Below are 19,319 nucleotides of genomic sequence, written 5' to 3'. Positions count from 1 at the left end.
AGCCAACAGATAATTATTCCTATGACCTCTGGCTAGCTCCTGATGATTCTTACTTTGTCTGTGGAACCCAAGCCTATTGGCTGTTACTAGCCGGAATCTTGCTAGCTCGCCAATCTTACTAATGCCCTCATCACACTCAATCCTCTACAATTTCCTTCCTTTCTTGAACTCTCTCTAAAATAAACACCCACTCTCTCCAGTTCACCTCATTCTCACTGCAGAAATGAAAAAGGTGTCAGGACTTCATAGCTTCCCTTGTAGAGAGGTGATTTAGAAAAAACAGCTACAGAGTTGAGCCTAAATTCCACTCATGACCTCACTACTTTCTGGGAAAAGTTTGCCAACTTTTGGATACCATCCCAAAGCATCTATCCACTGGCTGAAGAAGTCTGACTCAACAACAGATTCATCTATTCACTGCTGAAGCAACTCGCCTTGTCCCTGGACAACATCTCCACTGGCCTCGAATATGTGACTTGCCAATTACAAAAAGCCCAGTGTACTGTCCTCCACAACCACATCTCCCTGGACATGGAGGGAAGTGACGGCAGCACCTGTGTGCCAGTAATTTAACTGATGTCTTTGTCGCAACCAGAACGGGTTGAGAGGCAAATGCAGAAATTCCTTCCATTACTGCCATAGCCCTGATACCACTGAGGAAAGATAATGGGTTCTGGGACTTCTTCTGGAGAATCCCTAAAGGCCCATGAAGGTGGACATATAGACTAATGAGGCCCCGAATCTCTGTCTTCCTATTTACAGGTATCCCTCTCCCTAAATGTCTCTAGGTTGCACAGTGCAGCACATGGCACCTGTCACCAGGTCCCAACAGATCGTTCAGCTGATCCTTAATGAACAAAAGGTGACCAGAAAAAAAATGGACTTCTATCGTTCAGAGAGAAAAGGAATGCTTCTCCTTTCCTTGAACAAGAGGAGGGCGTCACAAAGACTCTCTCCTTGGCCTAACTTTATATAGGCTCCTCTGAGCCCTCTTTGCATCCAGGCCTCACCCTTTGGGCCATGTCTTCAGCCTGCCCAGTCCAGTTACGGTAAGAATCACCCCATCCTTAGTATCTGATCATCCTGGCCTGCTTTCAGCAAGAATCCCCCATCTCTGATATCTTCTCTTAGTAATTTTCCGTCCACTGACCCCTTGCCCTGCTCTTTGGCTACAAATTCCAACTTGTCTTTTTGTGTTTTTATCACTTTAACTGGTGCCGGCCTCTGGTTCTCTTTGACACATGGTATGTGTGGTCATAAGGAATATTAATAAGCGTTATAAACTGAGATAATACATATATCACTCCATTGGACAAATATTAATGAATATTCACCAAGAGGAAAACACTATGCTACATGTGAGGATAAAATAGTGGGCACAGCAGGTCTGCCTTCATGAAACTGATAGTCTAATGAGGAAGAGAGACTTTAGTGCAGCGATCGCACAAATAACATAATACTATTACTATGATAAATATTTTGAAGAAAAGGTACACGGTGCTATATTGGGGTAGTCAGGGAAGGCTTTCCCAAAGAACTAATGAAGTGACATTTAAGCTGAAATCTGACTATTCAAGACTATTGGATGTGTGTTTGGGGATTCAGCATATTCTAGAAAGAAGGAACAGCATGTACCAAGCCTCCTATTGAACAGGAAGGTGGCAGGGGCAGGCCAGTAGCATAGCAGTTAAGTTTGCACACTCTGCTTCAGCAGCCAGGGGTTTACTGGTTGGGATCCCGGGTGTGGACCTAGCACTGTTTATCAAGCTATGCTGTGGCAGGCGTCCCAGATATAAAGTAGAGGAAGATGGGCACGGATGTTAGCTCAGGGCCAGTGTTCTTCAGACACACACACACACACACACACACACAAAAGCAAGCACTAACTTTGAAAAAAAAAGAAAAGAAAAGGAAAGTGGTACATTCAAGGAACTGAAAGAATGCCAGTGTAGACGGGTCATAGAAAATAAAGAAATAAGGGAAATTGGTATTGGATAAGACTGAAACATATACAGAGAATGGAACATGCAAGACTTTCTAAACCATCTTAGGATTTGTAACTTGCTGCTAAGAGCAAGCAAACGTGGCTTTATGTATATGCTCAGACAGTGCCCGCATCAGGTGAATGCCCAGCAAAGGAAGCTTTAAAAATATTTGAATCAGCTTAATTGATGTCAATGCATGTTATTTGTCTTATGGATAAGACAAATTTCCATTTATCAGTGATTTTTTGGCCCTACAGTGGCCAGTGGGAGGAAAAAAAAAAAACCACTGGAAATCCCTGTTGCATTTTTCTGACTGAAATAGCAGAGAGCAATCTACAGTTGCACATTACTTGGGAAATGTAAAATCGAGATAATGTACACTTCGCTGATGGTTCCTTGAACTGTTCTTTAAAAAGTCAGCTATCCAATTTGAAATGAAAGTCTATCTGCGTCAGAATGATTCTCAGCCGTCAAATATGAAGAATTATTACTTAATGTGGGAAGCCTGAGGGAGGCCCACCCTCCCATATTTGGTTAATTACTTCTAATTTTAAAAGACATCTTAATAGCTCATGTTTCAGGTTATTTTTTCATTTTCTTCTTTCTAATTGATGCACTGACAGCAGAAAAATGTTCACGAAAACAAAATTTACTTTTCTTTAATTAAAATTAAACCTCGTTTGCAATTTAGAAAGGAAGAGCAGTGGAGAGCTGTGGACATGAGGACCTGTCTGCTTCCTCCTTCATCCCACAGCCCTCTCAGTATTTACTTGCATCCATAAAAAGGGAAATGCCACGTCTGCTACATCATCCAAATTAACACGGTTAAAAGCTCTCTACGCTTCTCCACCAAACAATGGAGCAGAACTGAGACCTGGAATATTAGCTACATAACAACAACAGCCACAACAAAAACGGCTGCAGCAATGACGACAGACCGGCTACGACGTCTTGGGCACTCACTCTAAGGGCCGTGAGCACATTTCACTTCATCTGAGTGGCAGGCAAAGGCTAACACCATCTCTTCAACGACAAGGCAGCTGAGCTTTACAGAGATGAAAAAGCTTGCCCAGTGGTAAACAGCTAGAGAACCGCAGATCCAGAATGCTAATCTAGAGATCTGTTATTTTTGCGTGATACCACACTGCAAAGGGTGGAAATAAAGTCACAGTCATTATTTAGGAGGTGCAGCTCAGGCGACTTACACAGCAGGGACATAGTCACACTGCCTTTCTCGCCTCTTCTCACTCCATTCTTTTTCTTTTTTTCTTCTCAGACAAACTGGCTGGATCAGAAGTTTGAGTATAATCTGAGAATGCTAAACAGACAACAGGGGAAAAGAATCTATAAATTGGCTCACTGACACCACGCCCTTAAGCGAACCAGCCACAAATAATTCTGAAAGGGTTTAAAAAAAAAAATCTAATGTATTTTTAACACTTCCTCAATTCAGATTCTCAAGTGGAATGGATATTTAAATCAATAATGCAGACAATTAACTTCCCAATTTTCGCCGGGCTTTGATATATATTTAATAAGTATTACCTGCTTATCTCTTGAAGAAGGCAAAGACAGCAGTAGTGAGGATTAAGCAAAGGTCCACCTTTGAAGGAGCTGGCCTTTAATGTTTAAAACATGAGGAAGAGAATCTCAAATGAATAATTTGTTTCATGTTTATGATTATCTGATAATCTCCTATTCATCACATGATATGCAAATAGCCAATCAAATTTTACCATTTAAAAACTAAATGGAAAACATATGCAGTTAGGGTTTTAAAGTGGATGCTGAATATCTATAAATTTCTGTGAACTAAATTGAGTTCTTAAAATTGGAGCCTGATTTTCAAAGTCAATGTTTTTTCAAGAAAGAATCAGATTATGTTAATAAAGACCAAAGCTAACATGCATATTACTTTAAGAAAACAGAAAGTAAGGTACAAAGGATCCTTTGTTTGAAATGGAAACAAATGTCTTTGCAAGTAAATTCAAAAACATTCTCCTTCATAAGCAATAAAGGATATAAGACTGCTGGCAGACAGAAGTACAACAGGACGTATCAAATGCATACCAGCAGATGGCACCTGAAATCAGACAGCACATTCACAGACCAGGAGAGACTTCATAATACTGCGCTTCTGAAATGGAATCAAATTCACGAATTCCAAATAGATTTTTTAATATTAAAATGTCTGACACCAATCATAAAATCCAAAAAGCTCAACAATACTGTCTTGAATATAAGAAAAAAGTATGAATCTAAAATAAAAGGCACTGTGAATAAAATGTCAATTTTTATTAAAAAGAAATCATTACAAATGGAGCCATAAAGAAAAAAAAAGTTCAGTTAATAATTTTATGTTTCTTCCACTTTTACCTACAATTTTCCTTCCCACTGATGCCAATTTTACTCTTTCACAGGACTTTGTCTATTGTAAACATAAAGAAAGACAGTGCAGAGGAGAGAGTATTTAAGAAAAAAGTTAAGAAAAGCTTATAGAAAGAATAAAATAGGTCAAGTTTCCTTTTACCTACCCATAGGAAACTCATGAAGTTGAAGTTCAAACTTTAAAACTTTGAAGTGTCCAAACTTTAAATATCTTAAGGAAAACAATGAAACAATGCTGCTATGTCTAAAACTGGCTGTTACATGGACCACAAGGTCAAATATGAACAGAAATTAATTACAGACAAGCATATTATACACCAAACTGGAGTCAAAAAGTAACCATATGAAAGCGGAAATTGAAATCTTGTTCAGCATATCAAAATATAATGTTGTTTCATAAAAATGAAACAGGGCAGAGGAAATGCCTCAGGGCAGAGTACCTGAATAGAGATTTTTCCAAATAAGACACACAGATGGCCAACAGACACATGAAAAGAGGCTCAACACCACTAATCATCAGGGAAATGCAAATCAAAACCACCTAACACCTATTGGAATGGTTATCATCAAAAGAACAAGAGATAACAAGTGTTGTCATTGTTGAGGATGTGTGAAAAAGGGAACCCTCATACACTGTTGGTTGGAAAGTAAACTGGGGCAGCTGCTATGGAAAACAGTATGGAGCTTTCTCAAAAAGTTAAAAATATAACTTTCATATGATCCAGCAATTCCACTTCTGGGTAGTTACCAAAGAAAACAAAAACAGTAATTAAAAAAGACGTATGCACTTCTATCTTCACTGTACCATTATTTTCAATAGCCAAGATATGGAAGCAACCTAAATGTCCATCGACAGATGAATGGATAAAGATGTGGCATATACACACACAATGGAATATTATTCAGTCATAAGAAAGAATGAAATCTTGCCATTTGCGACAATATAAATGGACCTAGAGGATATTATGCTAAGTGAAATAAGTCAGACAAAGACAAATACCATACGATTTCACTTATATGTGGAATCTAAAAAACAAATGAACAAACACAACAAAACAGAAACAGATTCATAGATACAGAGAACAAACTGGTAGTTGCCAGATGGGAGGGAGGCAGGGGGATGGGTGAAATAGGTGAAAGAGATTAAGAAGTACAAACTTCCAGTCGTGAAATAAATAAGTCATGGGGTATAACATACAGCAAGGGGACTACAGTCAATAATACTGTAATAACTTTGTGTGGTGACAGATGGTAACTAGACTTGTTGTGGTGAGCATTTTGCGACATATAAATGTCGAGTCGCCATGCTGTACACCTGAAACTAACATCATATTGTATCTCAACTTCAACAACAACAAAAATTTCTGAGAAAGACTTGACTATTCCCTGGATGTGGGGTTTGTTGGTTTATTCGACCATCATAAAACCAGTAAAATCCTATTTTTACAAAATATATTTAACTAGAAATGTTATTTTCATCTGATGAAAGCAACTTAAAGGAGGCTTTCTTGGATATGGATTTATGTATATCTACAGTATCCTGCACATACCTTTTAGGGTTTAACATGAGGAAAAGAACATTGGACCTTTCTGAGAGATTTTCTTTGCCCTCCCCAGCACTGACATAGGTTCTAACCGTTCCGTGGACTTTCGCGTTACTTCCTGAGGCAGGGCTCCCTCAGTGACGTGCTGGGGAGAGCTGGACAGAACAGCAGGAGAGGGGCAAGCCTTCTGACGCCCGAGAAAAGCAAAGCCAGGACTGAACTGCCTAAAGGCTTCTCTCACGGAATCTATTTTAATATTAGCAAGACGTGTGCATAAGGTCTTTAATGTTTTAAATAACATGTTTTATATACCAGGATACTCATTTCAAATAGTGATAAAGCAGCTGCCTTGAAATTTAATATTATTTTACCTTACTAACCCACTGATTAAATTACAAATTCTTCTATAAGAAACTACTACTGACAAATACACATATTTTATTGATCCAGGATCTCACATGTCCAAAATCCTCCACTTCAGATGGAAATCAACAAAAAGCTATTCAGGAGAAAAGAAGAGAATAGAAAGAGAACTGCTTTTTAAATGATTGCACTGACACACAGCAACACACACATAAATAAATACGTATTCTGCACTAGGGGTCCCTATATATTTCCGTTACATTCTTACTATAATTTACTAGGTTTAAATCAGCAGTGCATTGAAACTATTTTGAAACAGAGGAACATCCACAAAACCATGATATAAAATCCATGTCCCCAGATGTTAACATTTAAGAGTACAATAGCATGAAACAATAAAAACTCATCAGTACAATATCATTAAATGCCACACTATATGATTACTACCAGATTTAATGATTTCATGGACCTGTAAAATTTTACTCCCAAATAAAATGGGAACAGACATAGTTGAAACACCCAGGTTTTAATACCAGTCCTGGCACGTCTAGTGGGGTAACCTTAGATACCATACTCAATTTCCCCGAGCTTCAGTTTCCTCATTTGTACAATGGACCTGATAACAGAACTTCCTTCACAGGACTGTGTGAAAGCCAAGAGTTAAAAAATAGTGTTTATAACTTTAACAAAACAAAAACTTAAACGTTAGGCTTACAATAACAACTCATTAATTTGTCCCCCAAAAAGCTATAAAAACAATTACCATCTACTATTATCATGGTTTCATAAACTGAAAGAAAGAATTCTCACTAAACAGAAAAGATAATTTCCCTCTGGACCAGTGCAAACTTCACCATAAGACCAGTGCCAGTCTGTGGCCAGTATTTGGGAACATGCGTTAAAGCCTATGGACATTACTGGATCTCAAGAGAAGGAAATCAATGGAGTCTGAATTATTAGGGACACTTCAGTGAGGAAATGGAGCATAAGAGGATATGAGAAACATGGATAGAATCTGGGTAGACGAAGGGAAGTACACCTACATCTTTCCTTTGAGGTACCTCAGAGGAACGTTCTTTCTTCAGCTGGAAGCATTTCAGCATTATTTGAAACATTACTTCTCTTAAAGCCACAGCAGCATTGGTTATAATATATTTCAACCTTCTCTAAAACCATCAAAATATTATTGTTGCAAGTGATAACTTTCAGATTTTAAGATTAATAGTTTGGGGGGATTTTTATCTTCCTATGGAAACTACAGGCACTGCTTTACCAATGGTGCTTAAACACTTATTTGTAAAAAGTACCGACTCATGGCAAACTGAAAAGGACAGGGTACACTGTGTCTTAAAGCAAAATACTGTTCATGCAATTATGATGTAATTGTAACAATTGTCAAACGTTTCCTTTGGATGGTGGCTTACGCTTATTGACGTTAAAAGATTAGTACTGACTTGTATGTTACACACAAGTGCTGAATTACTATGGCTCAACTATTCTTAATATAATACTGTATTCATTTCCACACAATTCACTTAAAGATGCTTTTGATTCTGGTCTTTCTTTTTTCCTTTATAAACTGTCCCAGCAGTAGCTTTCTATAGTCAACTTGCAAAGAGCTTGTAAAGAAAAGCACTAACGGGGCTGGCCTGGCGGTGCAGTGCTTAAGTTCACGTGCTCTGCTTTGGTGGCCTGGGGTTCACGGGTTTGGATCCCAGAAGTGGACCTACACACTGCTCGTCAAGCCATGCTGTGGTGGCATCCCACATACAAAATAAGAAGACTGGCATGGACGTTAGCTCAGTGACAATTTTCCTCAAGCAAAAAGAGGAAGACTGGCAACAGAGCTTAGCTCAGGACCAATCTTTGTCACCAAAGAAAAAACAAAAGCACTAAGAAGGTTTTTCCCTGGAACAAACTATATAGATAAATTCTGTGCCCCAAGGACGCTAAGCACTATTGTTTTGTCTTTCTCCCTTGTATTATAGCAACATATTTTTATTTAAAATATAATAAATTATAATAAACAGTCAAAATAATTTGTTCCTTCTATTTCTTGAGAACCTTTAACAGCATTCTTGGTATGTCTTCTTCAGTAATAAGCAAGCACAAATTCTAGTCAAATGAACTGAAAATGTCTCATTTTTTAACCTTCATACAGAGGGAGCAGTGTGTACAGTACCAGTGTAACAGCTAAGCCTGAGTTATGTAGATGGATGTCCGTCAAAGTGTTCAGCTTACTAGCTGTGAGGCCTCAGAGCAGTTACTTCAACCGGTGGTTCCTGCAGTGTGGTCCCCATCGAGGGTGTCCTCACCTCTGGGGAACTGCCAGACGCTCAAATTCACAGGCCCAACTCCAGACCTACTCGATCAGAACCCTGGAGGTGGGACTCAGCAATCTGTACTTCGTGAAGCCTTCCAGCTGATTCTGATCCAGGCGCAAGTTTGAGAAACTCAGAGTGAAACTCTGAGACTCCCTTTTCTCCTTGATAAAATGGGTTTCCTAAGACCATCCTTGCAAAACCAGAGACGCAAACAATTCAGGGAAAAGGACTTGGGCTCTCATGCAGTGACCTTGTATCAGCACTATCTATTTTTTTTAATCAAGGGCCCAAATTAAGGAGAATAAGAACACCAAAACGATGTGCGGCTGCCACAGGCTGGGACTGAATGTGCTGACTGCCAGCAGCAGGCCGGGTACCAAAACAGGCCTCTGGCTGTGGGGCAGGCCCTAAAGATTTGGACACTGAAATCACAAGTGGGCAAAATGCCCCAGAAGTAATATGTTATTCCCTTATCAACTAAGGCCACGTTGCTTTGATAGTGACAAATGATAGTATGAGGAGAACAAACACTGGTCTTTAGCTTTCAAAAGACACTGGATTCTCATCCCCACTTAACTCTCCCCAGAGGAAAGGCATGGGGAATTCTCCTAATTGACGTCAGCTGCTGTAAGGGAAGGAATGCCATGACCTTAAACTTGGCCACGGGTCCACTCTCACATCCAGGAACAAAGCCAGAGGGTTCTCCTGGCAACTGCCTGACTTGCTAAATGGCAGGAGCAGCCACTGAGGGAATCCTTTGCTGCCCCAGGGACAAATCCCCCACTGCAGGAAACAGACAAACCGGAGAGATTAGCAGTCTGCCCAGCTGATGCTGGCCTATCCCCTCGGCCCGGAGAGCAGAAAGTGAGTTCTAAATCACTCTGTTCAAAGGCCTAAGCTCCTGGTTTGCTTTTGCTTTACAAATGAGGGAAATGTTCTCTGCTAGTCAAAGGGAAAACAGGAAAATATGAGAACTTCAAGGAAAAATGTAGTAAATTGGATCTGTGCACAAAGTATCCTAGCGTATTCCAGAGGTCTTCACTAGACGTTAAGTACAAACCAATCAAGAGTTTTAAGATCAACGGTAACTATTATTTTTAAAAGGTCATGTAATCAAAATCGAATCCAATCGTCTTACCCTGCTGAAGTCCTCATCATGGCTCCCTGGACAAGCAGGACGGATTCCTAACCATCTCCTCTCCACTCCACTCATCTCGCCCAGGAGGCTATTCTAGCCACAAACCCCTGCTCAAAGACCCTCTGGGCTCCCCAGTACCTACAGAACAGTGTCTGAATGTTTAAGCACTGCTATGAGAGGCCAGTATCTGACTCTGACCATCCAACCCCAGGCTCACCCCCGCCCCCAAACCCCTTCCCACAGCAAACCTCCAAGAACACACCTCACCACTTTACCAGGAAAGCCAGTGCCTTTAATACGCTGCTGTCTCTGCCAGAATATCCTTCCCTAGACTTTTCACACAAAAAAATTTTACTTATCACACACGATCCAGTTCAAATATGAGGTAATCTGTCAAGACCTTCTTGGCTTTCCTGCATTCCTTTTTCTGAGTTCCCACACTAGTTCATGGACACCTCCATTACAGCTCTGAACAAATTATTCAGTAATTATCTGTTTATGTATCTCACTCCCCAGTTAGACCTGGAGTAGTCCAGTCAAAGACAATGTCTCACGTGTTTCATCATCCACAGCTGCTAACCTTCTAATAGTTCTCAGTCCACATTCGGGACAGGTAGAACCCCAGCTTTGTAACAGTTTCTTTAACTCAAAGATGGAATAGAATAATCAATGGGCACTCTCTGGAGAACCTTAGCCATTTAGAAGACAAGAAAGCGTTTTGGTTTTAAATTAGTTATATCCAGTTGGACACTTCTTCATTTGCTTGAATAAATCTAGGTCATGTCCTCAATTTAATCAATAATTTGATGCACATATCTTCTGGCAAAGACCAGTGTTCTTGTTATATTCCAAGGCCCTGGAGAGCAGACGCCAGGTCTTACTCACCTGCATATAACCCCTACCACCCACGCCAGGTAAATGTTCAACAAATGATTGTTAAATTGAATTCCCAAAACGAGCTGTGTCTTATTTGGGGCTGCTGTAACAAAATAGCGTAGATGGAGTGGCTTAAACAACAAACATTTATTCCTCACAGTGCTGGAGGCTCGGAAGGCCCAGATCAAGGGGCCAGCACACTCAGCGTCTGCTGAGGGCCTCTTCCTGGTTTGGAGACAGCCGTCTTTTTGCTGTGCTCTCACATGGCGGAGAGAGAGGACTCTCATCTCTTCCTCTTCTTCTGAGAGCACAATCCCATCGTGGGGGCCCCACCCTCAGGAACTCACCTAAACCTACTACCTCCCAAAGGCCCCACCTCCAAATACGATCATGGTGGGGATAAGGACTTCAACATAGGAACATTGGGGCACACAAGGATTCAGTCCATAGCAAGCTGCCACACTGGTATTTGGCCACACGTTTTAATGTTCCATTTGTATATGTGCAAGGAAACAAAGGTAAATTCAACCTGATTTTCAGAAAAGAATCAAAAAGGGAAAATACCTTCTTTGACAAAATGCCTCTAACACAGAAACACACTCTCCAAATTAAATATCTGAAACAGCTATCATTCTAATCAGGTGCCTTAGTTTAGAGAAAAGAGCAGAACGTGCCTCATACCTCCCTTGCTTTGACTGAGGACCCATAACTAATCCTCATCGCACTCCCAGGGAGATGGTTCCTGGCTTATCTAAATCCACCACCAGGAGGGCCTGTACCATTGCACATGTTGCTGTGTCCCCTTCTCCAGAGGGACGCACGCAGGGAGCAGGGACCTGTCCATTGCTCACGAGGCTGTGTCCCCTTCTCCAGAGGGACGCATGCAGGGAGCGGGGACCAGGCAGCTTCCTGGTCCTTCTGTCTGCTTCAAAATAAAATGTACAGTACTTTAAGGGAAAAAAATCCTAAATGAACACAAATCTTTCACTACTTTATAAAGACTTGCTGTGGGGGAGAGGAGTGGAGCAGCTTTGTACATTTAAACATTAAAGAAATGCTGAAAGAACGAATCAATGTCCAGATTTCAAATAACCAGAATACTAATTTCTCGGTTTTTCTTAAAATGGAGGCAAACCACGGCATGGATGTAAGCATAACTTCTCTCTAAACATTTGACAGTGAAACATTTTTCTTAATGAAGAGGAGAGGAGTGGAGGAGAAGCTGGCGAGTGGCTTTGTGTAACATTAGAAAATATTAGCCATTGGAGAGTTTACATATCTAGTACACTTCAAGGTGAATTCCACATAAGGATTTACTGGCCAGCTTCTACTGGGACCCAGTCACCTTGTCGGTTTTAGGAATCCATCATCTGCAGCAGAAAGACTATTTCTGATGCGCGTGGAACCACCTTGTGGCCTGGCTTTGGGCTCCATGAAAAGTCCTGCTCCCTTCCTCTTCTTTTCCTCAGGTTTTCACTTGCAATTGTTTCATCTTCCTTCTTCGCCCCCTCCCATGCTCCCTCCTTCTTCTTCCTCTTCTTTCCTCTCCTCTGAACTGTTTCTTAAGTTTTCCATCTTTCTTCAGTGTGGAATTCTGAACTACATAAAGAATACCCTACTCTGAATATTTTTCAGTGTAAACTATGCCTTTTACTGCACAGCCTAGTATCAGTAACGCAAACAACAAATTTAAAAATATATATTACCCTGCTGGTTCAGCTGTCCAGACAAAATAAAATCTCAGATCACAATCACATTATCATAAAATTTCACCAATAAATTTTAAGAAATTTTGAAATACAAAGAGATTGTAATTTTCTCTGATCAACGCACTCTGCTTTTATTCTGCAGTCTTCCAAGTTTCAGCTTTTGCTCAGAAACTCATAGGCTGAATATGAAACTATGAATTTACCTATCTGGTGAATTATATGCAAAAGGGGTGTTTTTTCTCCTTTTATCCAAATGTCAATTTTTTTCCATTCCTCTGCCACTATTATTCCACGTCCTTACATTCCCAGGACAGGGGGTAGGAGACCCTGCAATGGAAGCTCCTGGAGGCTCCTTAGGACCCTGCCTTCATCATGAGATATAAATCTCCTCTAGAGAAAGGTTTCTGCTAGTGCTACACATTCGGTGATGTCTGCATAGCTGCTTCGGTCACTATCTAAAAATCTTTAGTTTTTTTCTCCCCCAGGGAAAGTTACACATAATTGAGTCCTGATTTCCAAAGTCTCTTTTTATCTATATCCCAAAATTTGCCAAAATGTCAGCTGGGATCTTACTAGAAAGAACAGTTATGACCTGTACTGAATATGAGGGCAATTACTCTGGACTCCAGAAAGGTTCTGGGTCAGAACGCCACAATCTGACTCCTCTAGAAACCCCCCACGTGTCCTTTCAGGACAGAGCCTAGTTGAACAGAGCTGACTGCATCCCAGAAAACACATTGCCCTACATACCTATTTCACATGTTTCTTTTAAGTTATAATTATCACTTCCATTAACATCAGCTGGCCTCATTAGTGAATTTAACATGAATTCTTCATTGGAAGTCACATGATATCAAGTGGAATGAGAAAAAATAAACATAATAAAACACCAAGCCATGCTTTCTTACTAAAAACAAATAAGTTTAATGAGAAAGATTTCATTTACAGCTAATATTTTACCATTAATTTATATAGTGGAATTTATAGTCTCGTTTTTTGGTGAGGAAGATTGGCCCTGAGCTAACATCTGTTGCCAATCTTCCTCTTTTTGTTTGAGGAAGATTGTAGCTGAAGTACATCTGTGCCAATCATCCTCTATTTTGTAAGCTGGATGCCACCACAGCATGGCTTTATGAGCCGTGTGTAGGTCCATGCCAAGGATCTGAACCTGTGAACCCTGGGCTGTCAAGGCAGAGCGCACGAACTTAACCACTATGCTACTGGGCTGGCCACTGTAGTCAATTTTTTAGAGTAGTTTTTTTGGCTGGGGGATGCCAAACTACTATTTAGACACTAAAAAATTTCAGTATTTTGGTATCTAAGAAAGTAAAGCACGTTCACATTTGTTTTGTCCGATTTTCACAGTGTCTATGAGTTGGAGACACCAATGCATAATTCCCTTCTAACACACGGAAAATGGGGTTCATAGTGACAGACACACAGAGAAGTCTGCGGCTTAACTCATTCACCACTGGCCAAAACTGAGTTAACACAACTGGAGCAATTTCTCCTGCTGCCTGGCCCCAAGCACATTCGGAGTTACAAACACAAGAAGAGCACTGCCAAACAAAAACAAAGTGTAAATAACATCGATTTCTTCACAAGAGGAGTCACTAGGGCCATTTTGGCTAAGGAAGGCCTAGTCTGATACTCAAGAGAGCTTATCTTTCTCTTAACAGCAACACTCAAATACACATTTGAAGGCCAATAATATAAGTAATGAAGATTTGGAAGAAAGAAGCAACCAGTAATATATGAAATATGTCTAAATGTCCCATTTGTTTTGAAAAGGACAATATTCTGTGTCTAAATTTTTTCCTTTTGCCAGAATGCTAATAATTAAACAGAAAATTAAATGTGTTTTAGCTTCTCTGAAAACGAAAACTAGCAAGTTTAGCAAACTCCACAAAGGGTAGATTAAAAATCTCTAATATTTGACACTCTACACCACATAAAATTTTTTGACAAGATTTAATTTTTATGGCTTAAGAGAAGTTACACTTATACAAAACATTTACCTGCCTGTAAGAAGTAAGAGAACAAAAATACTCAAAAAGTAAAGACACGGGGCCAGCCCTGTGGTGTAGTGGTTAAGTTTGGCACGCTCTGCTTCAGCAGCCTGGGTTCACGGGTTTGGATCCTGGGCATGGACCTACACCACTTGTCAGCCATGCTGTGGTGGCACCCCACATACAAAGTGGAGGAGGATTGGCACAGGTGTTAGCTCAGGGCTAATCTTCCTCAAGCAAAAAAAGAGGAGGACTGGCAACGGACGTTAGCTCAGGGCTAATCTTCCTTAACAACAACAAAAAAGTAAAGAGCAAAGACACATTTTTAGACACAAAATACTCTGGAAGAAGAGAAATTTGCACTTCTTCCTAAAATTCAGTGGTTCTCAAACGTTAATGTGCATCAGAATCACCTAGAGGACTTGATAAAACAGATTGCTGGGCCTCACCCCAGAGAATCTGATTCAGCAGGTCTGGGGTGAGGCCTGAGGATTTACATTTTAACAAGTTTCCAAGTGATGATGACGATGATGATGCCAGTCTGGGGATGACACTTTGAGAACCAATGCTTTAACTTAGCCACTTACTCAAACACTGTGGAAGTCTTAGGACACTTTGTCTACTCTCTCCCAATGAATATCTTGTGTTCCTTGCACCAGTTAGTGTTTCTACTGACAAACAACATCACTCCTTAATTAAAGTATTACTTCGTGATATCCTCATCATCTCTGAGTTGCACCAATTTTTTGAGCATCACAATCTTATAGATATTTAATACATATATAAAAATAGTTACATATGTGTAATGTCTTTAGTTCTTAATGTATAAATTGACAGTAAAGGAGTGAGGTGAATAAGGTATCTGAATTCAATGTGAGGTGAGAAACAACAAAGAGGAGCGGAAGTGGGCAATCTCTATCCTTCGGACTCACCTGTGACGGGTGCATCAATATCCAGCAAATTTTTCTCCTGTCGAAGGATTGAAGCCCCTTCTGTTATTATTCTTAATGCAACACTCTCTTCCAGTCTGCCTTCCTTCATGAGATGTGCCTTTAAGACATCCACTCGAGGTTTCCCATCATTATCAAACACTTCTTTTGCTGTAAGCCGGTGACTTGGAGGAAATGGGACAGCTGAAAGAGAAAAAGCCAAATTATTACATTAGCCAACTCAACAACAAAAGATTAATTAATACCCACCAAATATCTATTCCTACCACTAACCACCTTTTGGAGTATTTAAAAAGTTCCCACATTAAAATATGATCAAGGGCTATCAAGAATTAAAGACTGCCTTCTTCCTTTGATTCTAGATGTAATGTGATTGCTGAAAGGAGACTCATAGTTCTTATTCATCCAGTACCTATCTCTTGAATCTAGAAGATCCCGATTGAGTTAATAAAGAAAAAGGAGGGAGATAAGTTTCTGTTAGGTAATAATCAATTCAGCAAAAAGAAAACAATTCTGCACATTCAACCATAACTGACTCAGGAGACTATGTTTCTTCACTAGAAAGCGGGCTCGTTCTGGGATGAGCGGGGCAGGAAATGGTCTGCCAGACCAGGTCTGTCCCTTCAGCTGGAGTCATGTCTCTGAGTAAAGTGACTGACTCACTGTTTAAGGAGAGGGTAGGAATCTTAGAGCAAAAGGCAAAAACGCACTGAATCCTGAACAGGACATCAGGATTTGTGCATGCACGTACTGAAGGCACATCTTGAACAGTGAGCGGGCAGTATGACGCCAGCAAGGAGACCCAGGTATTTAAGAATACGATACAATGACAAACTCCATTTATTGCTCAGACTTAGAACCAGCCATACTCCCTTCCAGCCCATGCCTCCTTCACCGTAAGGAGCTCTCTTGTAACTACTATCATTCTTCACATCTGTGAATACATTCATTCATTCACTCAGCCAGGGAATAGTCACCAAATTCCTACAATGTGCCAGAACATCCAAAGGGCCATCGTCAGAGATGGTAATCATGAAGGTTACATTTCTGATAAATAGCCAAAAAGCCCCTTCAGTGAGGGAAATTCATTAATTCTCTATTTCACCTGAGGGGTCATTTCCTGGACAACTCAGATCTATTAGAAACATCTGAAAGGAGCATCAACACAGGTTCATGTAACTTTCATCTGCCAGGTGCACTCTGCCATATGCATGAGAACATCTCCATATGCTGGTTCCTCTCTTAAAAATAACACCTGATGTTAAGTAATAAACCTAGCCCTCTTACTTCCTAGAAGTGTCTCTCAAAGAAGCAAAATTTATGGTAGACCTATGCCAAGAGATTTGCAACCTAATAGCACAGATTTGTCACCCAAGAGAAATTGTAACTACTTAGGGAAAAAGAAAAATCAGGAAGTGAACCCGTACTGATGGACGCAAGCTTGACTGTACTAACAATCCAAGCATATCTAGTTAACTCTGCTGCCAAAGGAGGTGGCAGAGGCAGATGCAGCGGATGAGGGTGAGGCTCGCGTGCTGAGATGAACCCGGGTGCAAACCTGGCTCTGCACACTCACCAGCTGGACCACCCTGGGCAAGTTAAATAACCTCCTCTGGTTTCAGGTACATCACCTGCAACGGAGGAATTAGATCTATCTGAGGAGCGTCACAATAACTAAAGTAAATAGCAATAGTAGTAGCTAACATTTATAGCATGTTTATTTTATGCCAGGCATTGCTTGGGTGATAAAGTCAAACACGACAGAGCAGCTGTAAGATGAGTAAGGCGTATGCACATGTGTTTATATATACACATATTCAGTCCTCATAACATTACCATGGGGGAGAAACTTGAGGCTCAAAAATATTACAAGCCTTGCCCAAGATAATCACCTAGTGATTTATATGCAGACCGAATGAGCAAAAACCCCCGCAGTCTGGTGCCAGACACCTGTGTTAATGACCACACTACACTGCTTCCAGAAAGGACTTCAGACATGGCCTAATAATTAAAAAGTGATGAACAAATCATTTTTTAGAATTGAAATTCTAATGAATACAGAGAGGTGTTTCTTATAAATACCACTTTTATTTTCAAAAATTATCTTGGGCAGCTTGTGGTAGAATAAATATTATAACACAAAAGCATGATGTAAAATAAAAGACAAAATGTGTAATGCCAAAGCATACTATGAAATAAGAAAAGGAAAATTTAAGAATTAAACAAAGAGAAGAAAAAAGAGGAAATGAGCTCATTATACTTCAGGTGTTGGGTGACTATTTTGTTTGTTTTGTTTCTCTGCCCTCCCCCGTTTCTTGTGCCTGACTAACATACATGCTTGTTAAGAAATCATGGAAACACTTCGATGGCCACAGCTCTTTACCTAGGTCTTTATGTATGGTTTGAAATTACAAAATATCCTACCTGGCAACTCCTCAAAATTCCCCAGATATAGGATGGGGGATGGAATGCGGGAAATGTCAAAAGGACACTAGGGGTAAGGCCAAGAGCTGACTGTATTAGAATGAGGTCTTAAGGTGTGAGTGAGACAACGCTGAAGCTGTAAGTGACTGCAAAACTGCCGGGCAAGAGTCCCGAGAGCCACGAGGGACGGTGGCTGACATAGGGTCAGGCAGATCAAAGCAGTGGGTCTCTGCCACCCGCCACAGCTGGCCATATTAAACTGAAGACAGACCAAAGGTTACAGCCGAAAGAGCCAAAGTGCTGACAAAGGGGAAAGGCAAAAGGAGAGCCCCGGGGAGGGCATCACCTTCACGGCTCGACTTTCTCCAAGTCCCCAGACCCCTGTAAGCCCAGAGCACTGCAAGAACAGATGCCCCACTCTTCGCTGCAGCTCTTCCACCTGCCAGTAACTGCTCACCCTCAGGAACGGCTCAGGCACAGCTACCCGCTCAGAAACACTGGAGCTCGTTCCAAATAAACAGAGGCCAGAAAACAGAGGAAAACTGCCAGTCAGAGGGCTCTATTTCCAACTGGAGGATGGGGACACTGATGCAACGGGGCCCTTTACCGGCTGAACAGATGGCAAGGCCTGCAGGGAACCAAGATGGGCAGCAACAATGCCAAAGACGGAACACAGAGATGATGTCGCCAGAGGGATGTTTTCTGGGACAAAAATATGAGTGGGCTAATATTTGTCTATTTGTGCACCTTTTGGCTTCATAAAGAAAATACCAGCCTTACAAAGGTCACATTTATTTACTTTCTCTATTCATCTGGAGTCTTATACACAGACCTATGTCAAATATTGAGCGAAATCTACTTGGATTAAAGAATTCAACATGCTCAGAAAACATTCTTTTCATTAACTTGTTGTAAAAGTGGCTGTGCTTGATATGATAAAGTTGGATTTCCCTCCCTCCTTTGCCTGATTACAGGTTGCTTTCATGAGCATGAGCAGGCCAGGACTGGAGGAATTAAGTGTGTGCATGCTAGGAAAAATTCAGAAATGATTGTTGATATTTGGGCTGACTCTTTCCAAAACAATTTTCTTATAATTGCCTATTAAGTACAGAATATGGTGTTATAACAGACTTCTTAGAAGAACCCTAAAACTAGATAGAAACCCTCTCAGCTTTCCCCACTTCACAATTCCCACTCAATGTCACTTTTTTTCCTCAAATGCAACAGCAAAGTAGCTAAAATTTGGGACACATAAGTCCTTGGCTGACTCCTAACAAAAACCAACACAGAAGGCTTTAAAGGCAAACGACATAGTGGATTAGGATCGCGTCCCCACGTCCCAGACTGTGGAAACCTGGCAGAGACTGATTTCCAATGAACGAGATATGATATTGTTTCTTTTCTATTTGTTGTTGCCACCAGAGTTCACCTATCTGATATGGAGAAACATTACTAGTCTGGGAACCAAAATCATGTGCATCTAATATTGGCATCTATATAACAACTACTGTAGTTCTCAATTACACATTCACTAGTAGAGAAACACATTCCATGTCAGCAAAGTCTTGCAGCCAGAGGAATCCCAGCCCTCGGGGCTGGCTGACTACAG

At 40.7% G+C, this 19,319-nt stretch overlaps 1 protein-coding gene across 17 annotated transcripts in view; it reads right to left on the bottom strand.

Moving 5' to 3' along the window:
• The window catches only part of PPP3CA (protein phosphatase 3 catalytic subunit alpha), a 287,898-nt gene that overhangs the window by 132,324 nt on the left and 136,255 nt on the right, over nt 1–19,319 (bottom strand). For all 17 annotated transcript variants that reach the window (XM_070614181.1, XM_070614175.1, XM_008522335.2 and 14 more), the window contains one exon: nt 15,269–15,469. In XM_070614181.1, the coding sequence (XP_070470282.1) occupies nt 15,269–15,377 (109 nt within the window). In that variant the 5' untranslated portion in view covers nt 15,378–15,469. The remainder of the gene's footprint in view (nt 1–15,268; nt 15,470–19,319) is intronic.

This window comes from Equus przewalskii, chromosome 3, assembly GCF_037783145.1.
Source record: "Equus przewalskii isolate Varuska chromosome 3, EquPr2, whole genome shotgun sequence".
NCBI classification, from domain to species: domain Eukaryota; kingdom Metazoa; phylum Chordata; class Mammalia; order Perissodactyla; family Equidae; genus Equus; species Equus przewalskii.
The sequence above is the reverse complement of the archived record's forward strand: the minus strand, read 5'-3'. Positions and strand labels throughout refer to the sequence as shown.